The 26,613-nt window shown below is 40.9% G+C and overlaps 1 protein-coding gene across 3 annotated transcripts in view; it reads right to left on the bottom strand.

Moving 5' to 3' along the window:
• LOC144033721 (aldehyde dehydrogenase, dimeric NADP-preferring-like) overlaps positions 1-26,613 on the bottom strand; it is a 134,787-nt gene that overhangs the window by 66,811 nt on the left and 41,363 nt on the right. For all 3 annotated transcript variants that reach the window (XM_077542028.1, XM_077542029.1, XM_077542027.1), the window contains 2 exons: positions 22,528-22,613; positions 6,670-6,878 (listed from right to left, as the gene is read on the bottom strand). In XM_077542028.1, coding sequence (XP_077398154.1) covers positions 6,670-6,878; positions 22,528-22,613 — 295 coding nt within the window. The remainder of the gene's footprint in view (positions 1-6,669; positions 6,879-22,527; positions 22,614-26,613) is intronic.

Below are 26,613 nucleotides of genomic sequence, written 5' to 3' on the forward strand. Positions count from 1 at the left end.
AAGCGTTCATATACAACACATCTCCATAATCTAAAACAGATAGCCTACAAAAAAGTTGCAGTAACAAGGCACTTTTTGACCTCAAAAGAAAAACAACTTTTGTTCCGAAATAAAAAACCCAGTTTTAATTTGACTTTCTTCACCAGGTTCTCAACATGGGGTTTAAAAGTCAAAGTATCATCAAGCAAAATACCGAGATACTTCTACGAATGAACCACCTCTATTTCATTTCCCTCCAGAATGGACACTTTGGGGGGAAATTGTGGGTTTTTCCTGGAATTTGAAAACAACATCAGTTTAGTTTTGTCCACATTACGGACTAGTTTTAGCTGCAGAAGTGTGTGCTGCACAACATTAAAAGCTTTCTGCAGAGAAGCAACAGCAGCAGAAGAGCATGAGCCAAAGGAGTAAATTATGGTGTCATCGGCATAAAAATGCATATGACATCCAACACGCTTTGTCCCAGATAATTAATGAACAGGAGGGGTCCTAACACAGAGCCCTGTGACACCCCCTTGTGAACACTCAAGAATTCAGAACATAAACCATCATGTTTAATGCATTGGGTCCTGTCACTCAAATAATTTGTGAACCACGAGACAACATCATCTGACAGAGCAAGACTGATGAGCCTTTGCTTTAAAACTGTGTGGTCCACAGTGTCAAACGCCTTTGACAGATCAATGAAAAGTGCAAACAGCACTGCTTTTTATCAAGAGCAACAAGTATATCATTGACCACTTTTGTAGCAGCAGCCATAGTGCTGTGCTTTTTCCTAAAGCCTGATTGCAAATTTGAGAGCAGTTCATTTGAGTAGAGGAACTCTTTAAGTTGATCACACACAAGAGATTCAAGAATTTTGGATAAGACACACAAGTTAGTGTTGTGTCGGTCACGACGCATTCGTTCTTTAGAACTAATTTTTTCAGTGAAAGTGAGTGAACGGGTCACTTCTTGAAGTGATTCGTTCTTTTCTCAGTTCATTTGAGAGCAGCCGCGCTCATGCCGTAAGTCTTCGCGAACGACCAATCAGAAGCTAGAGTCAAGACGTTGGAGGGATTTTACTACACATGCAGCCTCACTATTGGTGTTCAGGAACGAGTCACTGAGGAAGCTCCCCGTTCGCGAAGACGTGAACGGATCAGTGAGTGAACAAGTAAGTGGGTGAACGTGTTGTCATTTCCGTTTCAGGAACGATTCAGTGAATGAGTCGGTTCATTAAAATGCCTGTTTTTCATTGCGGACAAATGGGAGGCAGAGTACACATTAATTATGGCTTATACAATTTTCACCGGTAATGAGTTATTTTTTTAATTGTGTAATTGCTCAAGTTAATTGTGTTAAATTAACTTTTTACTTTCCTTTTCAAGCAAGCTGGTGCATGGAGGATGAAAGGGAAGAAGGGACATGGGGGAGGCTGAATAGGAGGATTTCTAGTTAGCTTGGACATTCTTTAAAGAATTGAGTGTGTTTAAAGACCCTGTGAAAGCTCAGAGAAGGGAAGTTTTACTAAACATATACAGCTCAAGCTGGCATCTTTTAGACATGGAAGAAGACTTTGAAACGCCTTACAGAAATATAATTTACAATATAATTCATCGTACTATAGTTCTGTAAGGCTGTACTGACAACCCTCATTAATTTTGAGCTGGCTGAATTGTAGCAGCCAATCCAAAATTCACGATGAACTTTACATATGACCACAACATCCAATGTTCATTGTCACAAGTACACACCTGATATACAGTACTTAGTAGGGAGCAGTGCAAAGTAAAAGTAGTATATGCTTTACCTAATGGGGTATGCTGAAGAGCTTCTGTTGAGGAGATCTGTGGACTCAATCAACTCAACTCAAAAGGTGATTTACAACAAAACCACTCGTCACGTCTGTAAACAACTATGTCCAAATGAATGACTCTGTGACCCAGCCCCTTCTATCTGTCATGGTTCGGTTCTCAGCCCTGTTGTACTCTTGTTTTTGTTTCAGTGCCAGTAACGAGGGGGGCGTTCCCCAGCCCCGCACCTGCATCGCTTTAGCAATCAAGACTTTAAAAGGACTCCGAGCAGCACTGCCAGCTGTCGAATTATTATTTGCTCACCAGTGTGTCCAAGTGTTCTCCGCGGTCTCCTGTTGATAAGTTTTGAATTTGCTGTCGTCCTAGTTTAGTTTGTATTCACGTGTGAGTATCCGCGTCGCCTTTTGTTGTATTTTCGTGTTGATTGATTCCGTGTAATATTTCGAGTAGTCCTTGCCGGTTGCAAGTGTTTTGTGTTTTTCTATTTCATGTCCTTGCCTTTTGCAAGTGTCTTTGGTTACGTTAGTGCTCCTTGCCGTTTGCAAGTGTTTTTGTTACGTTCGTGCTCCTTGCCTTTTGCAAGTGTTTTCTGTTACGTTCGTGCTCCTTGCCTTTTGCAAGTGTTTTCTGTTACCTTCGTGCTCCTTGCCTTTTGTAAGTGTTTTTTGTAATTCTAGTCATCTTGCCTGCGAGCAAGCTGTTACGTCTTCGGTTTGTCAAAAATAAATCGAATTGTATTTTTCCTCCTCTGAGACTGCGTTTCTGGGATCTGCTTTTTCATCGACTCTGTCGAGTCATAACACTATCTATGATTGGCTAGCAGTTGCCTTCATTTGCCTTTTGGATTTAGGGCTGTACGATATGGACAAAATTTCTTAGCATTTTTGCCAGATATCTATCTCTATTCTTTGGTCTTTGACTCAGCGTGAGATTTCACATCATTTCAGTGTTTTATGGCGCCTTCTGTATTTTGTGTTATTTTATTTATACTTATTATATTTACTTATTCACTTACCTACATCTTCTTATAATCGTTTTAATACAGTTTTTTTTGCTTGTATATCTACTTATATTTACTAGAATTAATTTTATTTTGTGTTATTTTCTTTCACTTGTCTCTACTGCAGTGCTTTTCAAATAGTGGGGCGGGCCCCCCAGGGGGGCTCGAGGCTCCATCAAGGGGGGCGTGATTGACCTCGGGGAACATGCTTTTTTACATTTTTTTATTTTTATTTGTATTTTTTTTACTGTCCTAGAATAAAGTGCAATTACACCTCCACTACATTAGGGGGTAGTGGCGCTCTCATTATCAGAGTGTGCGCAGGGAGCATTCGCTCGGTGGTGTAGAGGTTTTGTTTGCACTGAGCATGTGCGCTTTGCACACAATAAAAAATCAGCACAAATTATTTTACATTTTTGTTTTTTTAAAGTTTTTTGTTTGTTTGTTTTTAACATTGTGCTCCTGAGTTAATGTTGTTGATCAGTTTGTATGCAGTATTATTTATTGATTTTATGTAATTTTATATTTCCGTATCATATGGTTTGACATGGTCAGTCAAAATTTTTTTATAGTTTAATTAAGGATTTAATTGTATTTTTGAATTTCAGATGCACTTTAAATCTTTTTTTGTTACAGTTAAAGCTATTCTTTGTTGTAAGTTGGTCCATATTTCTTTCTTTTTTTATTCTCTTATACGTTAATACGGATGCAGAGGTGTGCTTATAACAATTTTATAGATAAATGAATGATACTACATATAGTCGCGTTGGGGTGGGGGCCGCAAGATGTTTTCGTCTTACTAGGGGGGGCATGACAGAAAATAATTCCGAAGCACTGCTCTACTGCAAGACTGATTTCTATTCCATGCACAGCACTTTGTATGCAGCAATTGATGTTTTAAAGTGCTTTATAAATAAGGTTAAGTTGAGATATGTTGATAATATACAGAAACGACATATGGGTTCAGTGAAAAACTAAGCAAAATATCAATCCAAAAGGATGTCTAAAGTGCTGTTTTTTAATTAGAACTTAGTGACACTCATTAACCTAAACAAACTTGGCAATAAAAAAAAAAAAGAGAATTCAACTTACATTTAGTTTATTCATTTTTTTCCTTTCGGACACATTACAGTTTACATCAATCACATCACATCATTTGCAACATTGACATCCGAAAGAAGGGCTGACGGGTAGAAGCCGAAGCTTATTCGAGACCCGTCCCCATCGACCCATTACTATAACGCATCAATCATATACATTATTTAGAATAGTCATTAATTTTTATCGTTATCCATCCCATACTATCCCAAACACTGCTCGCTCAGTTCATCTTGAATGTCAGTGTGTAGATTGTGGCTAGTCCCAGTCATTTGGAACTGGTGAGTCGGTCCCCAGACGCCACCAGCAGGCCCACCCCGCCAGGCGAGCAGCCAAGGCAAGCGCAATTCTTCTCTTTCACCAGTAGGGTCTTCGCTGACCTCGGATCAGCTTTCACACATGTTGTGCTTTCCAGAAGAGTAGATCGGCTTGCATTCGGCCCATTGCTTTCAAGCAATTCCAGCACTCGATTCTGGTCAGGTAGCACCACTGGTTGCTAGCATGTTGTGGATCTGATGACTCCTGTGCGCTGCCCAGCCTCGCTCACCCAGCAGAGCAGCCCACGCCAGCTGCATTCCAGGAACCAGACCACCAACCCCCATTTTGCGTATTGACAGCAGATTCATTGGAGCCACAATACAGCCTTATCATGTAGCCTTGACGGTTACAACAAATGTCCAAACGGAATTCGAGCCAGACAATATTTAGATTCAAACGGGAACAGCAATACATGTTATCAATGCAGATGTATAAACAAGAGTTAGCCTTGGCAAAGTCAGCAAATAATCATATACGACTCCAGCTTTGGGTAATTAGTGATGTTGTTGTTGTTGTGATATTGTGAATTACTGTTGTCTCTCAAGCGCTGCCAATTCCTCAGCTCCTTTCACGATTCGTGTTTTTAGTTGACCAGAGTTATCTTTAGTTTGAATAAAAATTCGGCAGTCTTTTGTCCACGTGCTTTCGATAAGTCCATTCTTTCTCATTTGTCGAGCCTTTTTGGCGATGTCAGCATTTCGTTTGGTGAGATTTTCGTTTATGTAGACATGTTTCCCACGAAGCTTGTGACGGTCTCTCAGAAGAGCAATCTTTTTCTTTCTGTCAACAAACCTGATCAGAACTGCCGGTGGTCGTGTCCCTCCAGTTGGAAGCGAAAAGCACATCTGAATGTGCGCAGGATCAACAGTTAATCCCAAATCTCTGAGTTGAAGTGTCACTTGCTGTTCCACAGTCTCGTTCCCTGAATATTGGTCAGAATCTTCCGTGCTCGTGCTCTCAAAGGGCCACGGCGCGGCTTGATCTTGATACCGGTGACTATCACATCGTTGATACGAAGATTTTGTTCCAAATCATCCACTTTTTGTTCCAAGGCAACAATGCGTCGATCTTTTTCCTGTGTCTCTTTCTTCAATTGCTGTATTTCCTGAAGAAGTGGCTCAATGCTCTTCTTCATTTCAAGTAATTCGGCAACCATTCCACTGAGTTTTTTAAGAGAAGATTTTATCTCCTCAATCTCGTCAGCTCTTTTTCCGCCAGGCATTTTGCAACAATGTAGTTAAAAATCCCAATGCAAAAATCAACAAGTAGTTAGATTCACGAGCGAGTGCAGGAGCAAGTACAGATGCGTCCTTCCTCAACAGATGCATCCTTGAATATCCAGCATTGTACTGCAACAGTACTTTAGTGATAAATAATTTTATGCTCCAAAGTTGTTGTGTATACAATTTGTCCGTGCTGTGTGGCTTGACTAATCAAAACAAAAGTTTGCCACTCACTTGTAAACATTGTTTAGTGGACCAGTGGACGCAGGATTCCGAGTGATGTCAACTGTGTAATCCTGGATCGAGGTTTGGCGTTCGGTGGCTCCCATTAAAAGCTGCACGACGTGTTCACTGCTCAGTCTATGGGCCGGCGCCGGCCGGCACGCACAATTTAACCCGGAAGTAGATTTGGCTAACGTGGATCTCCGCGAGTCTCCGCCCACCCCACCCCACCCCTCCTGATCCCGATTGTCATTGGCTAGCCTTAACTGTCAATCAAAGCCAAACTTGAAAGGAGTTATATGATTGGCTGGCACGCCATGCTTTACTTGAAACAGAAAGGCGCAAGTTACGTGGCTAATAAGGGATTTAAAAAAAAAAAAAAAAACTCCTCTCCCTGTCGCCCTTTTTGCTCACGAGCGCCCCGAGCACCTGCCTAATTCGCCTAATGACAGGAGCGCCACTGATCAGCAAGCGCAGTTGCGGCCTGTCTACGAGTTCAAATGAGCGGCCTCACTTGTTCTTCTCGTTGTGTGGTGTGACGTCATCTCATCTGTGAGGATCTCGCAGGAGTTGCAACCAACGGTAGCGGAGTAGCGTAATAATAAATAATCATAATTTTTTTTTTAATGTTGGAATTTACATTTGAAAGGCAGCAAAATTTGTATTACGCACCAAAAAAAAAAAAAAAAAGGTTGGACAAAGGGGAACTTTGGGCACTTCTTGTGACAAGGGCATGTGCTAGGGCACCCAAGCCCACCCCTCTGCACGTGCCTGGTATATGGTAATTATATATCGAAATTACAAGCGTGTGGGATGATTATAACGGCCCCTAGAAAAAAAAAAAGTCTCAAAACTTAATGAAAGCACCTCACATTTCTATTATATTATATTTTTAAAGGTCATGTTTAACAAAATATGTCATCCCTCTTCCAGATTTGCGCCGTCTTCAACAACCAAACACATGACATTGACATTGGTTTTGCATGACTACTAGCATTCACGAGAATGTTACCGGCAGGCAACTCTGATGTCACAATTCTTGTCAATGTAGCAAGGACTCTTCCCTCCCAACTCCAAAGTCACGGGGGTGATATATCGCGCTGCAGCCTCCATCACCAATTTGCCTACCGCACTACTTCCAGTGTAGAAGATGTGGTCAAACCTCTGCTTCAACAATTCCTGTGTCTCTGGCACTCCACCCGTCACAACTGGGTAGAGATCCTGCAAATAAAAGACATGAACAATCTTAAGTATTGTGCATTTTATTACTAATTTAAAAGTAAATATTCTGATGTACTATAAAGCTATCCATGATCCCACTCCACCATATCTTTAATTCTCCTCCATATTTCCATACCCTCTTCCACCCGAGATCTCACTTTCCCCTTCACCTGTCTGTCCACAATGAAGGACAGAGCCTTCAGCCGCTCTGCAACTTTGGAATTCACGACTTTGACTCATTTTCTCTTTCTTATATCTGGATTTAAACATATTAAAGCTCCACAGAGGCTAATTGAACAAATGTTGTGTTCAGGATTTTTTTTTTTGGGGGGGGGTTTGGAAAGAGACACACATTGGCCTTACTAAAAAATAGTTCACCAGTGAAAAGAAGAAAAATGTAACTTAATTTTTTTTTTTTTTTTTTAAATCTTATCATGGTACACGTTTTTTAATTCATCAAATATTCTATATTTTATAAAAATGTAATAGAGTGTGTTGAATGAAAGAAAGGGCTGTTATTTACGCAAATATTACAAAAAAGGACAAGAATAGCAGCATAAATGGACCCAAATATAAATCCACGATATAGTGACTCCTCAATAAGTGATTAGTGCAGTGCTTCAGAAGAAAACATCTCGCGCCCCCCCACCCCGCAACTATAAATAGTATCATTGTGGGAATGCATTCCCACATATGTTATTGAGATTCTTTCATCTTACTTATTATTTTTATTATAGCATTTTATTCTCCTCACTTTTTTGAAGTCAAATTACTCCCACATAATACTTCCGATTTACACCGTTCAAATTTCAACTTGCTGAGAAAATTCACGCCTTTCGGGGTATATATCGTCTGACTCCATATTACTTACAGTACTCGCATAATTTAATGTTAAAGATCAACTTTTCTCCATTCATTTTCAATGGGACTGACACTGAATTTTTTCAAAGTCCCACTTTCCACGCCCACTTCCATACACACAACAGACCATCTTGACCGGCTTTCTGATACTGCTCAGTGGCGCAGTTGGGAGAGTGCATGTACAGTAAGCAGGAGGTCGCTTGTTCAAACCCCCCCGCCGACTGTACACTGCACATGTGTCCGTTACAAATATGTAAACGGATATTAAGTATACCAACTGACTATCATACCAGGACATGCGTTATACTGACATGATTAAACACGTGTCCCAAATCAGCGCTGATGGCTTTCAGCATCAGATGACACTTTAAATTACAAATACGCCAATTCGCTCTGACGCTCACAGGTCAGGTAGACTCACATGGATAAGTGGTGCATTGCAAAGACAGCCGGTTCAAACCCCGAATGGAGCAACTTTTTCTTTTCTCCTTTTCGGTATAGTCATAGTACAACAAGTAACATTTATTTCGTTAAATGTCATTTGACGAACTATTTCTTAAAAATGAATCCATATTTTAATCTTACACTCCCAACCACGTGTACGTGGTGCCGTTAGGTCAGATGTTTGAGCACTTGCTTAACACATTGGATACAGATACCGACACGTCTGTGAAAGCTGAGTGGTTAACGCAATGGATTGGCCCACGGGAGATCACGGTTCGATCCCTGCCTGGGAAATGTTTTAGCACAACTTTGATTTCATATTGTAGTCATTGTTTAATTCTTTAAAGTCGCTCTTTGTAATAATTTGACGCAAAATATTTTCACAATAGTGTTTTTGTTTGACCATTTTATGAGTGAAAAAGTTTTAAATGAGCAATTCACATTCAAACCCAAAAACGTTGAGTACTTTGCATTTCTTTTTTCTTTTTTCTTTTTTTAAATACACAAGAGCAGAGAGAAAGCTTTAACAAGCAGCTTGACATAGAGGTGGCTTCAAGCAATGGTAATTATTAGGTTCCATGTTTCAATTCAAAAACGGCCAGCAGGTGGCAGCAGAGACTTAGACTTGACTTTATTGATCCCTTTGGGATGGCCCCCTCTGGGAAATTTACATGTCGAGCAACAATAAGAACAGATAATAATTCAAAAAAATTATTCAATCAATCAATAAATAAGGTTATTACACCAGAGATTGAATTAGTAATAATAATAATAAAAATTCAATCAATCAATGAATAATGAGCAATCAGCCAAGGCCATGTTGCAGACAAGCTCTTTTTGCTCTTTTTTTTTTCATTCAGTTCAGCATCAGATGTCACTTTTAAAAAAGAAAATTTGTACTAAAAAAAAAGTATGTAAAAAAATTAGACCTGTAAAAAAAAATGGACCATTAAATATGACTACACCATAAGCCATGACTTTGAGCCTGACAAGTTAGGTCAGAGGTTTGAGCACTTGCTTAACACATTGGACGATGTGGGTTCAAACCCCCGCTTGGGCAACTCTTTAGTACAAATATAATATTGAATACTAATCATTGTCAGATTATTTCACATCACATTATTTCCCACAAATAAGTATAACTAGACTAAGCAATTTCTGGAGAAATTGCGTAGGAATGCTGAAAGCTGAATGCTAATAGCTTTAATGCTAATGAAGGAAACAAAGAAACTGTGAAAATTACAAAGTAATTATCTATTAATTATTAGTAATAACAGTAGTAGTAGTAGTAGTAGTTGTTGTAGTAGTAGTAGTAGTAGTAGTCATAGAAACAGTAGTAGTATTACTAGTAATTATTAAGTAGTAACTTGTAGTTAAATGATTGTGACATTTTATGTAATTATAGTGAACAACAACAAATATAAAACAAAAAAACAAAAGAATATTTTTTGAGTACAATACTGTATGTGTTCATGAAATCTACTACAAAGTTGAGCCAAACTGAAACTAAACTAATAGATGGATATTTTAGTGCAAGTATCGATATACTGTCGAGGTATCAATAATATCGATGACCTAACTTGTCGGGCTAAAAGTCATGGCTTATGGTGTAGTCATATTTAAAAGTGACATCTGATGCTGAACACTGAATGGACACTGGCAAAAACTCGTGATAGAACTCGAGTTGTGCAACTTTTAAATTTCAGCTGGCTGAATTTGAAGTTGTTTGTCTTTGTGTGTTGTGTTTCCGTAAATTGTGGGAAGTCAGGTGACAGCCGATGTGCATCGCTTTGACCAGACTGTAGTTACGTGCTTCGGAGTAGCTAACCGTGAGCAACGTAAACGACGTCCGGGTCATTTTCCCCGTGTCCTCCTACACCTAGCTTGTGGGAGAAGTTTGAGTCGTGATTGAGCTTTCTGTAGCCGCCGACTCAAATTTTCAGCTCTTGGCGAGCAGATTAAGACGTTAGCTGCATACCTGTACCGTGTACGCATTTCCACAAGGTGGCGCCATAGCCGTGTGAAGTCGAGCTGTGTGGCTCGTGGAGGCGTGGTTGAGTACCACCCCCTTCCTCTCGTTGGCGAGTTTGAGCCATGCCTGCAGGCGCCTCGAAAGGGAGTGAGTCTTGCAGGCTGTCAGCTGTCAGTCAGTGTTTGAGGTGATAATATCACACTTTGAGCTTGCTCCGCTGTCAATAGACAACTGACCCCCCACTGCTGCTTTTTGCCGGTGGTCCTTGCTCCGCGATAATTCTGATTCAATGTTACTACACATTGCTTTTTGAATTGTTTTCTGTTGAGCGTTGTACTGAGTGACTGTAGTCACCGTTAGTACGCAAGGATAATAAAAATTATCCACGTCCGAATAAGAAGGTGTGAGTTCTAATGAGCTATGATTAGAGAGGCAGCTCGAATATTTCTGTCCAGTTTTGCAGTTTTGTGTCCCAAACCCCATCCACAAGACATTTGCATAAAACTGGACTGACACTGTAATCAGTCATTTGACTAAGACTATTAACCCCTTTTAAGTTTATTTTCCCCTTTTCTGCTTTGTTGTGTATTTAATTTAATTTTAATTTCAGCTTTTAACTCGACTTCTAAAAAAAAAATTAAAAAAAATTTGATTTTTTTTTTTTTGATTTAGCTTTTGGGATTGACCGCTGTAACATTTCAGAGTTACTCTGTCCCTCATTTAAGCTATTCTTTGCTGAGTGAATCAAGTTGAAGTTAGTATTATTTTTATTTTTTATTTATTATTTTATTTTTGTTGGTGTTTGTTTTTGTTTGTTTTGATAACTGGAATTAATTTTCCACAACTATAGTGTAAGCTGTGGGTTGCATAGCCCACTACAAATCTTTTGCTTTTGTGGCAATTTCCCTTTTGATAATTTGAACCCAGTGTGTATTGTTGACGATAATACTTGATAGCGGTAGTTAGCTAACGGCGTACGCAAATTAACTAACTACTAAACGCTAGTATAAGTTTGATCGTCTAAAAAGCTTTTGACAATATGGCAGCACCCCGAGAGACTCCCAGGCCCTGTGAGAGCTTAGACACCTTGGCTCAACTGGTACAAAAGCTGACCAAGGACTTCTTACCTGGATACGCTGAGTCTATTAGGGATGCGGATGTCAATACGTTAAATGATAACCTCGCGCAGCTCATGAGCGACGCTGAGACAAAAGCCCCAAAGGACAAATCACTCATTCGAATGCTCGGATGTCTGACTTTGAACCTTGCCGCGCAGTTGAAGCTGAGCGATGCCGAGGATTTTCAAGTGAAACACCAACTTGACGTGGCACAACAGCAGAGCCGTGACGCCACGGCACAGCTTGAAGCCACTCACGACCGAGTGAAGGTCATGGAGACCCAGCTGGATGACGTTAAAGCGCAGCTGGATGAGGCAGAAGCCCGCGCAGATGCGGCGCTAGCCGGAAATCTGGACAGTGATGCAGGTGAGTCTGCTTCCACTGATGACTCCCCTCAAAAGATTGGTGAGTTAACCCAAGCTCTCGCGTCCGCCGAAGAGACAAATCGAGAGCAAGAACAACTGCTGAGAACCGCGGCAAATGAAATTCACAAACTAAAAGCAGAGGTGACTGACTTGACTGAACGACCGTCAAAAGACCAACTTCGGCTAGCAGAAGCGAATTACTTTCGGGTTAGTTCGTCGCTAGCTCAGTCAACCGACGAAGTGAAGCGCCTCCAAGTTCAGGTACAAACCTTGAGGGAGGAACGCAATGCCGAAATGGACCGCTCATATGACCTGCGAACCAAATTAGCATTGACTGAAGCCGAGGTTACCCGCCTCCGACAATGCCAGCAGGAATATGAGACAGAGTTAGCTCATATTAAACATGAGCTACAACGTGCGCAGCAGCTAAATGAGGTCTCCCGAGGAGCCTCCCTGCCGGGAGCTCCACCCCCACACAGACCTCCTGATCCCAGAGCCACAGCACCACAGCTCAAACTGCCACCTGAGTCCGGAGCCGCCTGGAGGACGCCGCCAGTGACCACAGCCGCTTTAGGCCTGGCACCGCCAATGGCCGCGTCCCCACCCGATCTAGGGCCATCAGGTGCTGACAGTTTCCAACGTGGACCCATGTCGACTCCCCCGTTGGAGAGACAGATGAACATGGCCTGGAAAGATTTGGACAAGCTGGCTCAAAACATAGCCAAATTCGAACCGAAACCAGGGAACAACACAACAGAGTACTTAAAAGACATCAACTCCAGAGGCTCCCAACGGCAACCGTGGAAGATAAGTTGTACTTGATCAAAAAGACGTCCAGCCAATAGACTGTTGGAACGGCAGCCCGCTGATGTGTTGTCTAATCTCTTGGCGCTGCACCAAGACATCTCACGCGAGTTTGATGGCTCTCCTGGGTTGTCGGGCATGGAAGCCGCCATGTTCGTCAAACAGGGAAAGCAGGAGTCTCCTCAGACCTTCTATAGTCGTCTTCGCGATACCTATTTTGGGACTCGTAACTAACCCAACATGGAGGAGGATCCAGGTTTTAAAACGTTTGTCTGAAACCTCCAACAAAATCTTCACCACTACCTGGGACTGGCTTTGTGTCCCGAGACACTGAATAGTTCGCAGCTACTTGACTTAGCAGCTAGGGGCTATGCAAAGCTAAAATTATCCGCCCCCAAGGTAGGCGACGCAGGAATTTATAAAGTGGACGTGGGTCCTCCTTTGGGGCTGAAGGGAGCTTGTTCCTATGCTCCGAGGGAAGACCAGGCTAGATAAAAAAAGTTAAACCAATTCCACGGCCCGCGAAACCGCAAGCCGCGCTCCAAAACCGACTACCCGCGTGACGAGAAATCGGACGGAGAAAAGCAAGCTGACGACCGCCGGCGCTCCAAATTTGCTAAAGGTAAGCCCGATTCGCGCTATCATCCAAAATGTGACAAAGTCGAACGCGCACCAGCACCGATTCCTGCCGCGAGTCCCAGAACCGCCAAGTCGACTCCGAGACCGACCACAATGCAGTTGCCGACGGTATATTGAAGGCACTCCAGAAATTGTCAAAAGACTCGTCAAAAGACCCGTCTTCATGATTAACCGACGGCCGGATGCTCACTGAAGTGACCCACCAGCAGAGGTCACCAGCGGAGCCTCCAGTAGCCGACACTCAGACACCCCCTAAACCACCTTCTGACTCAACAATATTGGTACTGCAGGTTGATCCAAATACAGCAGACCCGCATGTATCGCGATCAACCGATGACGTGAGACCCTTACAACAGCTTTTAGGTGATCTCACCACCAGGGGGATAGCTCATAAATTCTATCTGAGCGTCACCCTGGAGCGAGCTCTAACCTACGAAGCCCTTGTAGATCCCGCCGCAGACATCACGGTGATGTCCAACACGGTGTTCGAACAACTCCGCGACGCGTCACAAGCTAACAGTTGACCGCTCCGCCTACGGCGGTGCCCACTCACCGTTAGCGCCTTCTCAACTACTAACACAAAGCTGAAGTCTGTCGCTATGGTACACTGGTCCATCGGCCCCATGGAATTCATCCATCCGGTCTATGTGGGACCGACTGTGTCGGTCCCCCTTCTTATTGGCCAAGACCTGTTGTTCCGCTTCCAACCCATCATAGACTACCAGAGACTCCAGATTTGGGCCCAGGTGCGGCAGGCCCTGCCGACATTTCCTTCGGGCCCTGACCAGACTCAACTCTGCACTGTGACTCGGGCGCAGCCACCCCACGGGGAAGCAGACACCCCCACAAGGAGCTGGGACACGATTCATTCCGAGGCCGGACTCCTCGCGTCCCCGACAAAGGAAGCCATGACACCTTTCTTTGTGACCTTGACCCACCACCGCCTGATGCAGGGTACGCCCCGCGCACCATCGGAGGTGTCCACGTGCAAGGTGCACCTGTTCTTGACACTGTCCTCGCCTTGTGGGCTGACAAATCAGTCGTTTCTGCAGCATTCGCTGACAACTTGCGAGATCTCGACCCGAACATTCTTTTCGTCTCCAAGTCTTGCCGGTTTCCATTGAACACGGAACCTCCTCTCACAATAACCGCAGTGGGCATGTGCGCCTTGAACCTTCAGTGGAAGCAGCGCTCACTGACCTACTACTTCCTGGGTGTCCCGGACGCGCCTCACACCCTTTTTGTGGGTGCAGATTTGCTTGTTCGTCTTGCCGTCCATGTGGACACCATCAACAACGTGCTGTGGTCCCTCACCAACTCGGAACCTCTAGCTTGTGTTCCCAGTCTTCCAAACATGAAGGCCGGGCAGACCATCCCAGATGCTTGCGAAGTCTTAAACGAGGATGAAGTGATCGCTCCGGCGACCACGATCAACATTCCGGTTCGCTTGGTGGCGCGAGCTAACCAGGTCTTGAATGCTCGCTCCGCTTTCTTTCAACCTTCATCGGAATTCATGAACCTGTCGTTACTCTTGGAGGCCACGCCCATCGTGGACGCCTCCCTCACCACTTTGATCTTGGTTCACAACCCCCTTGCGTACGACGTTCGCATACCAAAAGCAACCCGTCTGGGCCTGCTTATCCGTTCCGACTTCCACGACTTCACTCTAACGGTGCCTGTGGTTGGACACATCCCATCCGACTTGTTCTTGACTGAAGACACTGGTGGCCGAAGACTCACCAGGCCATCTCAGCTTGTTCCGGTCAACCCTGCCAGTCCCACCAACGATGAAGACATCGTCCGGGTGGACCTGGGGACAGACCTACAACTGGTGATTTTTGCCTTGAGCGTGTTGCCTCCAACGCCCTCTAGCATTCCCTCTGGAAACCCATAGACACCTCAACCAACCACGACTCCAAATGTGGACCTTCAACCGTACCCAGAGTTCGAGGCGCACCTCCAGGAAGTCCTCACCGCGCTGACGCGCTCCGGTCCGAACAGGACCGCGAACGTTTGCGCACGGTGTTAATGAAATACACACCCTCTTTTGCCAAGGACTACTTAGATTGCGGGTTGATGGCACTACATGTGGTCCGCATTCCGACTCAGCCCGGCGCTCCTCCAACTTTCTTGCGCCAGTACAAGATTCGTACAAGACGACCCAATTATCGCTACACTTGTCTACACTGAAATTGAATTTTGAATGTCGTGTTTTTTTTTCCCTTATTATTTTGATCATTTTAAACTTCTATACACTATTTTTTTTTAAAGTTTGCTGTATAGGGTTTTAACATTGTCAATGTAACCTACTTTGTTTTCTTTTCTTTGCTCTGAATGTTAACTACTGTGTTTGTTGATACTGATGTGTTGTCTTTCCTTGTGGAAAGAACATTGAGTTGCTTGTGTATGAAATGTGCTACACAGATAAACTTATTGCCTTGCCTTGAATATAGAATGGATAATATAGAAACAAAACTTAAATGAGACATCAAAAGTAATGGATGAGAAATAATTATTAGTGACAATGATTAGTGTTAAATACTGCATTCCTACTAAAGCATTACCCACACTGTATTCAAACCCAGGTTCTCTGTGCGGCAGGCAACTAAGCTATACACTGACCTAACTTGTCTGGCTCAAAACTCTGCTGAATGAGTGAGCATCAGAGCGAATTGGCGTATTTGTAATTAAAGTGTCATCTGATGCTGAAAGTCAGTGCTGAACACGGACAACACGGTGTTTAAATATGTGTTTTACAATTATGACAAGAGCAAATGGTTGTTCTCAAGAGATTTTAGTTTTAACTAAAAAAAAAATAAAATAAGTAAATACAGTCAGAGATTGGATTTGAAACCACAACCGGCTGATTACTGGACAAAGACCTTTTTTTATTTTTTTAATTTTATTTTTTTACATAATTTACATAATTGATGGATGCACTGAGGTTTAGTACATTAATTGTTTTACGTGAAACAATTGGAAAATATCCACGTCTGAAATGAAAGTTGGGGGTGACAAAATAAAAATAAAAATACCCACTGAGATTCGAACCCGAGCTTGGGTGTAGAAATGCAACCTCACTCAAGATACTTACCTGGTGAGCTAATGGGGCTTGATGGAAATGAGAGCAAATTGGCGTGTTTGTCGTTCAAGGTGTCATCTAATGCTGAAAGGGATCAGCGCTAATTGGGGACACGTGTTTAATAATTTCACTATAACACATTTCCTGATATGATAGTCAGTTGGTATACTTAATGTCCGTTTGCACAATTGCTAGACACATGCAATGTACAGTCAGCGGTGGGCTTTGAACCTGCAAACTCCTGCTTACTGTACATGCACACTCCCAACTGCGCCACTGAGCAGTATCCGAAATCCTGTCACGATGGTCTGTTGTATGTATGGAAGTGGGCGTGGAAAATGGGACTTAGAAAAAATTCAGTGTCAGTACCAGTGTACCATTAAAAATGAATGGGGAAAAGTTGATCTTTAACATTAAATTATGTGAGTACTGTAAGTAATATGGAGTCAGACGATAAATACCCTGAAAGGCGTGAATTTTCTCAGCAAGTTGAAATTTGAACGGTGTAAATCGGAAGTATTATGTGAGAGTAGTACTTCATATCTGTTTATGTAATTGCCACAGACATATGTGCAATGTACAGTCGGCGGTGGGCTTTGAACCTGCGACCTCCTGCTTACTGTACATGCACTCTCCCAACTGCGCCACGAAGCAATATCTGAAAGCAAGTCAAGATGGTCTGTTGTATGTATGGAAGTGGGCGTGGAAAATGGGACTTAGAAAAAATTCAGTGTCAGTCCCATTAAAACTGAATGGGGAAAAGTGGATCTTTAACATTAAATTATGCGAGTACTGTAAGTAATATGAAGTCAAACGATAAATAGCCCGAAAGGCGTGAATTTTGTCAGCAAGTTGAAATTTGAACGGTGTAAATCGGAAGTATAATGTAGGAGTAGTTTGATTGCAAAAAGTGTTGAGAATAAAATGCTATAATAACTAGACTAAGCAATTTCTGAAGAAATTGCGTGGGATGCTGAAAGCCGACGCAAATAGCTGAATGCTAAGCTGACTGCTAATAGCAGAATGCTATTGTTATCATTGAAGTGTGAAATGTAATTGAGAGATGTCTTGCTGAACCAGAATGCATTAAATAAAACGTATGTTAAATTAATAAAGAAAGATACATTGGCTGTAAATTACATATGAGAAATTATGAATGAATTATAAATGAAAAGACTGAAGTTTAAACTCAACCAGTCTGAGATTGAATTTGAACCCTCACCTCCTGTTTACTGTTCAATGAGCTACTGCACTGCCAATCTATCCACTGACCCACAGAAGACTTGGTGGCATCACTGAAGTGTTGTGAAATGGAAGCAGCGAATGTGTCTGAACATGCAATAAAATGTATGTTAAATAAAGAAAGATAAATTGGTTGTAAATTACAAATGAGAAATTATGGTTGAATTATAAATGAAAAGAAGAAAGTTTTAGTTTTAACTAAAAAAAAAAAAGAAGTATGTCCATGTCCAAAAGTTGCTCCATCCGAGGTTGAACCAGCGAACCATTCGTAGGGCTGTCTTTGCTATGCAAGCGCTTAAGCCAGTGAGCCACCGGACCTGTAAGCAGCAGAGCGAATTGGCGTATTTGTAGTTCAAAGTGTCACCTGACGCTGAAAGTCATCAGCGCTGATTTGGGACACATGTGTTTGATCATGTCAGTATAACGCATTTCCTGGTGTGATAGTCAGTTGGTATACTTAATATCTGTTTATGTAATTGCCACAGACATATGTGCAATGTACAGTCGGCGGTGGGCTTTGAACCTGCGACCTCCTGCTTACTGTACATGCACTCTCCCAACTGCGCCACGAAGCAATATCTGAAAGCAAGTCAAGATGGTCTGTTGTATGTATGGAAGTGGGCGTGGAAAATGGGACTTAGAAAAAATTCAGTGTCAGTCCCATTAAAACTGAATGGGGAAAAGTGGATCTTTAACATTAAATTATGCAAGTACTGTAAGTAATATGAAATCAAACGATAAATAGCCCGAAAGGCGTGAATTTTGTCAGCAAGTTGAAATTTGAACGGTGTAAATCGGAAGTATAATGTAGGAGTAGTTTGATTGCAAAAAGTGTTGAGAATAAAATGCTATAATAACTAGACTAAGCAATTTCTGAAGAAATTGCGTGGGATGCTGAAAGCCGACGCAAATAGCTGAATGCTAAGCTGACTGCTAATAGCAGAATGCTATTGTTATCATTGAAGTGTGAAATGTAATTGAGAGATGTCTTGCTGAACCAGAATGCATTAAATAAAACGTATGTTAAATTAATAAAGAAAGATACATTGGCTGTAAATTACATATGAGAAATTATGAATGAATTATAAATGAAAAGACTGAAGTTTAAATTCAACCAGTCTGAGATTGAATTTGAACCCTCACCTCCTGTTTACTGTTCAAGGAGCTACTGCACTGCCAATCTATCCACTGACCCACAGAAGACTTGGTGGCATCATTGAAGTGTTGTGAAATGGAAGCAGCGAATGTGTCTGAACATGCAATAAAATGTATGTTAAATAAAGAAAGATAAATTGGTTGTAAATTACAAATGAGAAATTATGGTTGAATTATAAATGAAAAGAAGAAAGTTTTAGTTTTAACTAAAAAAAAAAAAGAAGTATGTCCATGTCCAAAAGTTGCTCCATCCGAGGTTTGAACCAGCGAACCATTCGTAGGGCTGTCTTTGCTATGCAAGCGCTTAAGCCAGTGAGCCACCGGACCTGTGAGCAGCAGAGCGAATTGGCGTATTTGTAGTTCAAAGTGTCACCTGACGCTGAAAGTCATCAGCGCTGATTTGGGACACATGTGTTTGATCATGTCAGTATAACGCATTTCCTGGTGTGATAGTCAGTTGGTATACTTAATATCTGTTTATGTAATTGCCACAGACATATGTGCAATGTACAGTCGGCGGTGGGCTTTGAACCTGCGACCTCCTGCTTACTGTACATGCACTCTCCCAACTGCGCCACGAAGCAATATCTGAAAGCAAGTCAAGATGGTCTGTTGTATGTATGGAAGTGGGCGTGGAAAATGGGACTTAGAAAAAATTCAGTGTCAGTCCCATTAAAACTGAATGGGGAAAAGTGGATCTTTAACATTAAATTATGCAAGTACTGTAAGTAATATGAAATCAAACGATAAATAGCCCGAAAGGCGTGAATTTTGTCAGCAAGTTGAAATTTGAACGGTGTAAATCGGAAGTATAATGTAGGAGTAGTTTGATTGCAAAAAGTGTTGAGAATAAAATGCTATAATAACTAGACTAAGCAATTTCTGAAGAAATTGCGTGGGATGCTGAAAGCCGACGCAAATAGCTGAATGCTAAGCTGACTGCTAATAGCAGAATGCTATTGTTATCATTGAAGTGTGAAATGTAATTGAGAGATGTCTTGCTGAACCAGAATGCATTAAATAAAACGTATGTTAAATTAATAAAGAAAGATACATTGGCTGTAAATTACATATGAGAAATTATGAATGAATTATAAATGAAAAGACTGAAGTTTAAATTCAACCAGTCTGAGATTGAATTTGAACCCTCACCTCCTGTTTACTGTTCAAGGAGCTACTGCACTGCCAATCTATCCACTGACCCACAGAAGACTTGGTGGCATCATTGAAGTGTTGTGAAATGGAAGCAGCGAATGTGTCTGAACATGCAATAAAATGTATGTTAAATAAAGAAAGATAAATTGGTTGTAAATTACAAATGAGAAATTATGGTTGAATTATAAATGAAAAGAAGAAAGTTTTAGTTTTAACTAAAAAAAAGAAAGAAGTATGTCCATGTCCAAAAGTTGCTCCATCCGAGGTTTGAACCAGCGAACCATTCGTAGGGCTGTCTTTGCTATGCAAGCGCTTAAGCCAGTGAGCCACCGGACCTGTGAGCAGCAGAGCGAATTGGCGTATTTGTAGTTCAAAGTGTCACCTGACGCTGAAAGTCATCAGCGCTGATTTGGGACACATGTGTTTGATCATGTCAGTATAACGCATTTCCTGGTGTGATAGTCAGTTGGTATACTTAATATCTGTTTATGTAATTGCCACAGACATATGTGCAATGTACAGTCGGCGGTGGGCTTTGAACCTGCGACCTCCTGCTTACTGTACATGCACTCTCCCAACTGCGCCACGAAGCAATATCTGAAAGCAAGTCAAGATGGTCTGTTGTATGTATGGAAGTGGGCGTGGAAAATGGGACTTAGAAAAAATTCAGTGTCAGTCCCATTAAAACTGAATGGGGAAAAGTAGATTTTTAACATTAAATTATGCGAGTACTGTAAGTAATATGAAGTCAAACGATAAATAGCCCGAAAGGCGTGAATTTTGTCAGCAAGTTGAAATTTGAACGGTGTAAATCGGAAGTATAATGTAGGAGTAGTTTGATTGCAAAAAGTGTTGAGAATAAAATGCTATAATAATAAGTTTAAGTATAATAATAATAATAAAGGTTAGAAACAACATATGTGGGATGCTTTCAGCATCCCACAATAATAAGTTTAAGTATAATAATAATAATAAAGGTTAGAAACAACATATGTGGGATGCTTTCAGCATCCCACAATAACTAGACTAAGCAATTTCTGAAGAAATTGCGTGGGATGCTGAAAGCTGAATGCTAAGCTGACTGCTAATAGCAGAATGCTAATGAAGAGTCAGAAAAAAAAGAAAAAAAAAGTTGCTCCATCGGGGATTTGAACCGGTGAACCACACATAGGGTTGTCTTCGCTATGTAACTGGCTCAAGCTCTTAACCCCGTGAGCTAACCTGACCTGTGAGCATCAGAGCGAATTGGCGTATTTGTATTTTAAAGTGTCACCTGATGAAAGCCGCCAGCGCTAATTTGGGACACATGTGTTTGATCATGTCAGTATAACGCATTTCCTGGTATGATAGTCAGTTGGTATACTTAATACTAGTGTGATAGTCAGTTGGTATACTTAATGTCCGTTTACATAATTGTCACGGGACACATGTGCAATGTACAGTCGGCAGTGGGCTGAAACATGGAACCTAATAACTACCAATGGTTGAAGCCATGCCCTGCGATTGGTTGGCAACCAGTCCAGGGTGTCCCCCGCCTACTGCCCAGAGCCAGCTGAGATAGGCGCCAGCAGCCCCCGCGACCCTTGTGAGGAATAAGCGGTCAAGAAAATGGATGGATGGATGGGTTGAAGCCATCACTTTCTGTCAAGCTGCTTGTCAAAGCTTTCTCTCTGCTCTTGTGTAAAAAAACAACAAAAACAAAAACAACAACAACATGTACACGTGTTTGGGAGTGAAATGCAAAGTATTCAACGTTTTTGGGTTTGAATGTGAATTACTCATTTAAAACTTTAAAAACTCATAAATGGTCAAACAAAAACACTATTGTGAAGATATTTTGTGTCAAATTATTACAAAGCGCAACTATAAAGAATTATACAATGACTACTATATGAAATCAAAGTGCTAAAACGAACCATGATCTCCCGCGGGCCAATCCATTGCTTTAACCATTCAGCTATCATGGACATGTAGATGTAATGTAATTTAGAGGTGTCTTGCTGAACCAGCGAATGTGTCATTGAACATTAAAGGGTGGTTCTGTTAATTTGTATTAGTTTAGTTCTTTAAAAAATGCATAGTTTTAGTTTAGATTGTTAGTTTCAGTATTAGTATTAGATTTTTTTAATGTGTATTACTTGTGCGCAATATTTAAAAAACACCATGGGAGCAACGTCATCTGAAGGTGCTTTTCTATTGGCTGCTGCTAGATGACGTCACTTCTGTGTGACATACTTTCAAACGTCATTATTCCGGTTCATATCAAAATAAATCTACTAAAAATCACATTTGAAATCATCCCCAAAGGCTCATTCACGCATTACATTAATTACCAAAGATTAAAACGAAGGACTGCGATTGTCTGGCAACCAGTTCAGGGTTTAGTTTTCGTTTTTTAAAAAGCATTTTCGTTTTTGTTTTTTTTATTTCGGTAACAATATTGTTTGTTGAATTTATGTTTTAGTTTTTTTTTAATTAGTTTTAGTTTACTAAAATAACCTTTAATGGCACCCGTTTTTCGATACCCTCCCGTCTTACTTTGACAATCTACAAACATTTTAGTTTTGTTTATTTTATCTGAACGGAGTCAAATGCCATGTTTAGCATTTGTCGCGGGCCACTGAAAAATGGACGACGGGCCACAAATGGCCCCCGGGCACCACTGTTGTAAGGTGTCCAGAAAGGTACCCATAATACAAATTGTTACTATTATTATTACCTGCACTCTATTTATTAAACGGAGAACATGCTGGAGTCATGTTTGTCTGTGTACATTCACGGGGAAAAGAACAATATCAGGTAGTATTCAGACCTTATCCAGATAGAGAGGCAGCAGTGTTTCGAGGAGAAGAGATGAGAAAGCACTAATCTCTGATGGTTTCACCACAGCTCCATTTCCTGCAGGGTAATGACATAGTAGGTAGTTAATAGGATGCTATTACAAAGGGTATGAAGAACAGATAAATGGAAGTATGTGATTGAATAGCTGGAAAGATAAACAGAGCGAAATAAATGTCCTTTTCATTCATAGACACCTATCTGTTTAGCATGTTGGTTAGTATTAAGCAAACTTTACAAAGCTGAGAGCTACTGCTTGGCTACTGATGAGTGCAAAATGCTACCAGTTTGACACAATTTTGAAATAAAGCAGTGGTGTCAAACATACGGCCCACGGGCTGGATGGCCCGCAAGATGATTTTGTAAAGTAAAAAAAATAAATAAATAAATAAATGAAAACACATATATTTGTAATTTAACAAGCAGTCCTCAGATGAGCAATGCATGTAAATTGAAGCAGAAATCATTTGTCAATTAAATAATTTTGAATCGAAAATCGTTTGAATCAAGAATCGAAAATAGATTCTGAATCGAATCGTAGACCCAAAAATCGTCATCGAATCGAATTGTGAGACAGTCAAAGATTCCCAGCCCTAGTTTGCAAGTCAGTGTACATGTTTTTGGAAAACACTAGTTGTTGTATAAAATTTGTCGATGTAAATGACGACTAAATGCGTCAACTGTTAGCATGTATCTTAGCATATACCGGAAGGTGTATTTCTTCGTGGCTGAATATTCATCTCGAATGGGGAACCGCACAAATGCTATGTTTAGACCGCAAGGCCTTCAGCAGTTTACACCCGGAAGGAGGTCAAGAAAGAAGCTCGCTCATTGACGAGCCATGCAAATAGTTCTTGTTTTGTTCTCGTTTATCTCTGTAAAAACAACATGCCGAGTTGTTATGGAACTTGCAGAAACCACTCCAGACACCACAACCGTCCACATATGAAGGATGAATTCTTTACTCGTTTCCCGAAGCAAATAATTCAGAGTCATGAATGTGACCAGGGATCAACATGTGCGGAAGTTCAAAAGAGCAGTTTAATGCTAGTGAAGTGAAGCCTTTCACCTCATGGAAGTAAAAATTTTGTTGGGGGGCATGCACGCTTGCTTCGAGATGATAATCCTGCCCTTGCTGGTGGCCACCGCCGTCCCCAAAAGGTAAGTCTTTATTTTTATGCATTTTTTTTTTTTTTTTTTTTTTTAGAGATAGACCGATATGCTTTTTTCAGGACTGATACCTGTACCATTTATCGGTAGTCAAGGAGGCTGATAACCGATATTTGAAGCCGATATTCATTTGCAGTGAAATTTAAAATGTTGGCATCAAATTTTTGAATAATGCAAACCCTAACACTTCTTTCAATTGGATTCTCACACTGCACTTTTCATTTTACATCCTTCCATCTGCATTAAGAAGGGGGGGGGGGGGGTTAAATGTGGGGGCCACATGATATTACCTTTATAGCATTTGGGATACTTGTAGTTTTATTATCTAAATGTTATATTTATATATTTCAACGTGATAGCAGAAACCCTGTCATTCAAAATGTGCATCAGCTGTGGCACTACTTATTACTACAGCAGAAAAAAAATGCCATATGAGAAAAACTATTCATCCCGAACACCGTGCAGTTTGTGTAGTCCTTATGCTCATTATGATTATTGTTACCATATAGGCAATATTGATAATCTTATGATCTTAAGTCTAGAACAGCAATATCATGCTACTCTCTACAAGAGAACTTTCAAAGGCAGCTTCAGGACAATACTTACTTACTTAATGGCACAGATTGACTTGTCTAAATAATAACTGGGCTGCAACATTGCTAATTCACTATCTTAGCTGTACACATGATTGGTTATAAATACACGAGAAAGTTATACAACACACCAAACATGAGCTAATTACTCAAAGTATGATGTGCGGAACAAAATTACATCACTGAACATTAATTGCAGCCGACTACGGTCGTAGATGTCACATAATGACGGCGCCCATTGAGAGCATAATGTCCCAACTGACGGCAGACCTGACGTTAAAAGAGAGACAAAACGAGCAAATAAGCACACTATAGTGCACTTCTCTACTAATGCTTAACATACGGAAAATAACATGTTCGTGTATTTGAGACACTTAATTAGTTACGGAGAGGATTTTAACGAGGTGCACAACGAGCTGTCAATCAAATCGACTCGAAGCTTATGGCACACAACGGCAAAACAGTGTGACAAATAAACACAATATAAAGTAACTAAACGCTATTTAGTGTACTGTCACTGCGGCATCCAACTCAGTGGACATGACCCAGAATGCAATGCGTGCGTCACAAGAGGTAAATATAATGACTTCACTCTACTCTTAACATGGAACTAGACAATATAATAATGACAACTGTTAATATTTGGAACCTTTCTAACAAACATTGTTTATTTAATGAAGTGAAAATGTGTGGGATTCCCTCTTCGAGTGGTTGAAGTAGCGAATTAGCTGCTGGGTGTTAGCCTACATGCTAAGCTGAACACACCACTGTTAGCTCAATGCAAGGCAATGCAGCTTTATTCATAGCATTTAATACACAACAAAAGTCAATGTGTTTAGCTTATCATGGTGAAAAGTTCGGCAGAGTCTCTTCTCTTTTAACTTACATTCGAAGCATGTAAGCATGTCTCCCGCGTTGTGTCGTGGGTGCGTGTGTGACCGGCTACTGTGATACATGGCATACACCACTTATGGGCGTTACGTTGCTAGAGTTGGACTCCATAAAAGACAGAGACGCTCTGGGCTGCATTCGAAGCAAAAAGACGGAGTTTTAAATGGATTGCTTATATAGGCCGTCATATTAATAAAAAAGGCCGATGTCGATATGTACCAATATGTCAAATAATGGCCCCGATTATCGGTCTATCTCTATTATATACCGTTATTTTACCGATCCGGACCACTTGGTAATATATTTTCCTCTATGCGGCCCCTGAGCTAATATGAGTTTTGCAATTTTTCAATTTAGTTTTTATTTTGATTTGAGGTTTGTTTTTTTAAATTTAGTTAGTTTTAATTAGTTTTCAGGGTGGTTCTGAGAGTGTTTTTTAATTAGTTTTAGTTCTTTAATAAATGCTTAGTTTTAGGTTAGTTAGTTTCAGTGTTATTTGTAGTAGTGTTGTTTTTTTATGTGTATTTCTTGTGCGCAATATTTAAAAAAACACCATGGTCGCGGCGTCATTATTCCAGTTTATATAAAAAAATCTACTAAAAATCACATTTAAAATCATCCCCAAAGGCCCATGCATTAAATGAATTACCAAAGACTAAAACAAAGGACATTTTTGCTGTAATTATAGTTAGTTTTCTTTTTTTTTTAAAAAGCATTTTCGTTTTTATTTTATTTTGTTAACAAAATTGTTTTTAATTTTTTTTTGTTAGTTTTAGTTAACTAAAATAACCTTTAATAGCACCTGTGTTTTTGACACCCTCCCTTCTTACTTTGACCATCTCCAAACATTTTTGTTTTTATTTTATTTGAACTGAGTCAAATGCCATTTTTAGCATATGTCGCGGGCCACTGAAAAATGGATGGAGGGCCGCAAATGACCCCCGGGCAAATGACCCTAACCCTAACCCCCACCCCTGGTCTAGAATGACTAGCCCGCCGAGTTTGACCCTCCTCGCTAACTCATGAATATTAATTGTTGTGATGTGTATCGTGCGGTTCTCCATTACTATTACGTTATTCATCACATATGGTGTGGGAGGGAAAACCCAAATTGATGGAAGTGGGTTTAAGTGTCAGCTGGCCATGCAGCTTCAATCACTGAAGGGCTTGATAAATGACGCACTCGTGGTGAAAAGTTGACGTTAAAGTTTAGTTTATTAAGGGAATTTTATTGATGTTACAAAAATGTAAATGGCCGTAGAAGGAGAGATCAGGGAAGGAACGTAAATGATCTTAAAATATGATGCTTTGTGGTTGTTCAGCAAAATGGAAAAAAAGAAGAAAACTACCATGGAACTTTGTTGGACATAAATAATTGTCCAGTTTAATTACACATCCTAGAGTTT

This window comes from Festucalex cinctus, chromosome 13, assembly GCF_051991245.1.
Source record: "Festucalex cinctus isolate MCC-2025b chromosome 13, RoL_Fcin_1.0, whole genome shotgun sequence".
Lineage (NCBI taxonomy): Eukaryota > Metazoa > Chordata > Actinopteri > Syngnathiformes > Syngnathidae > Festucalex > Festucalex cinctus.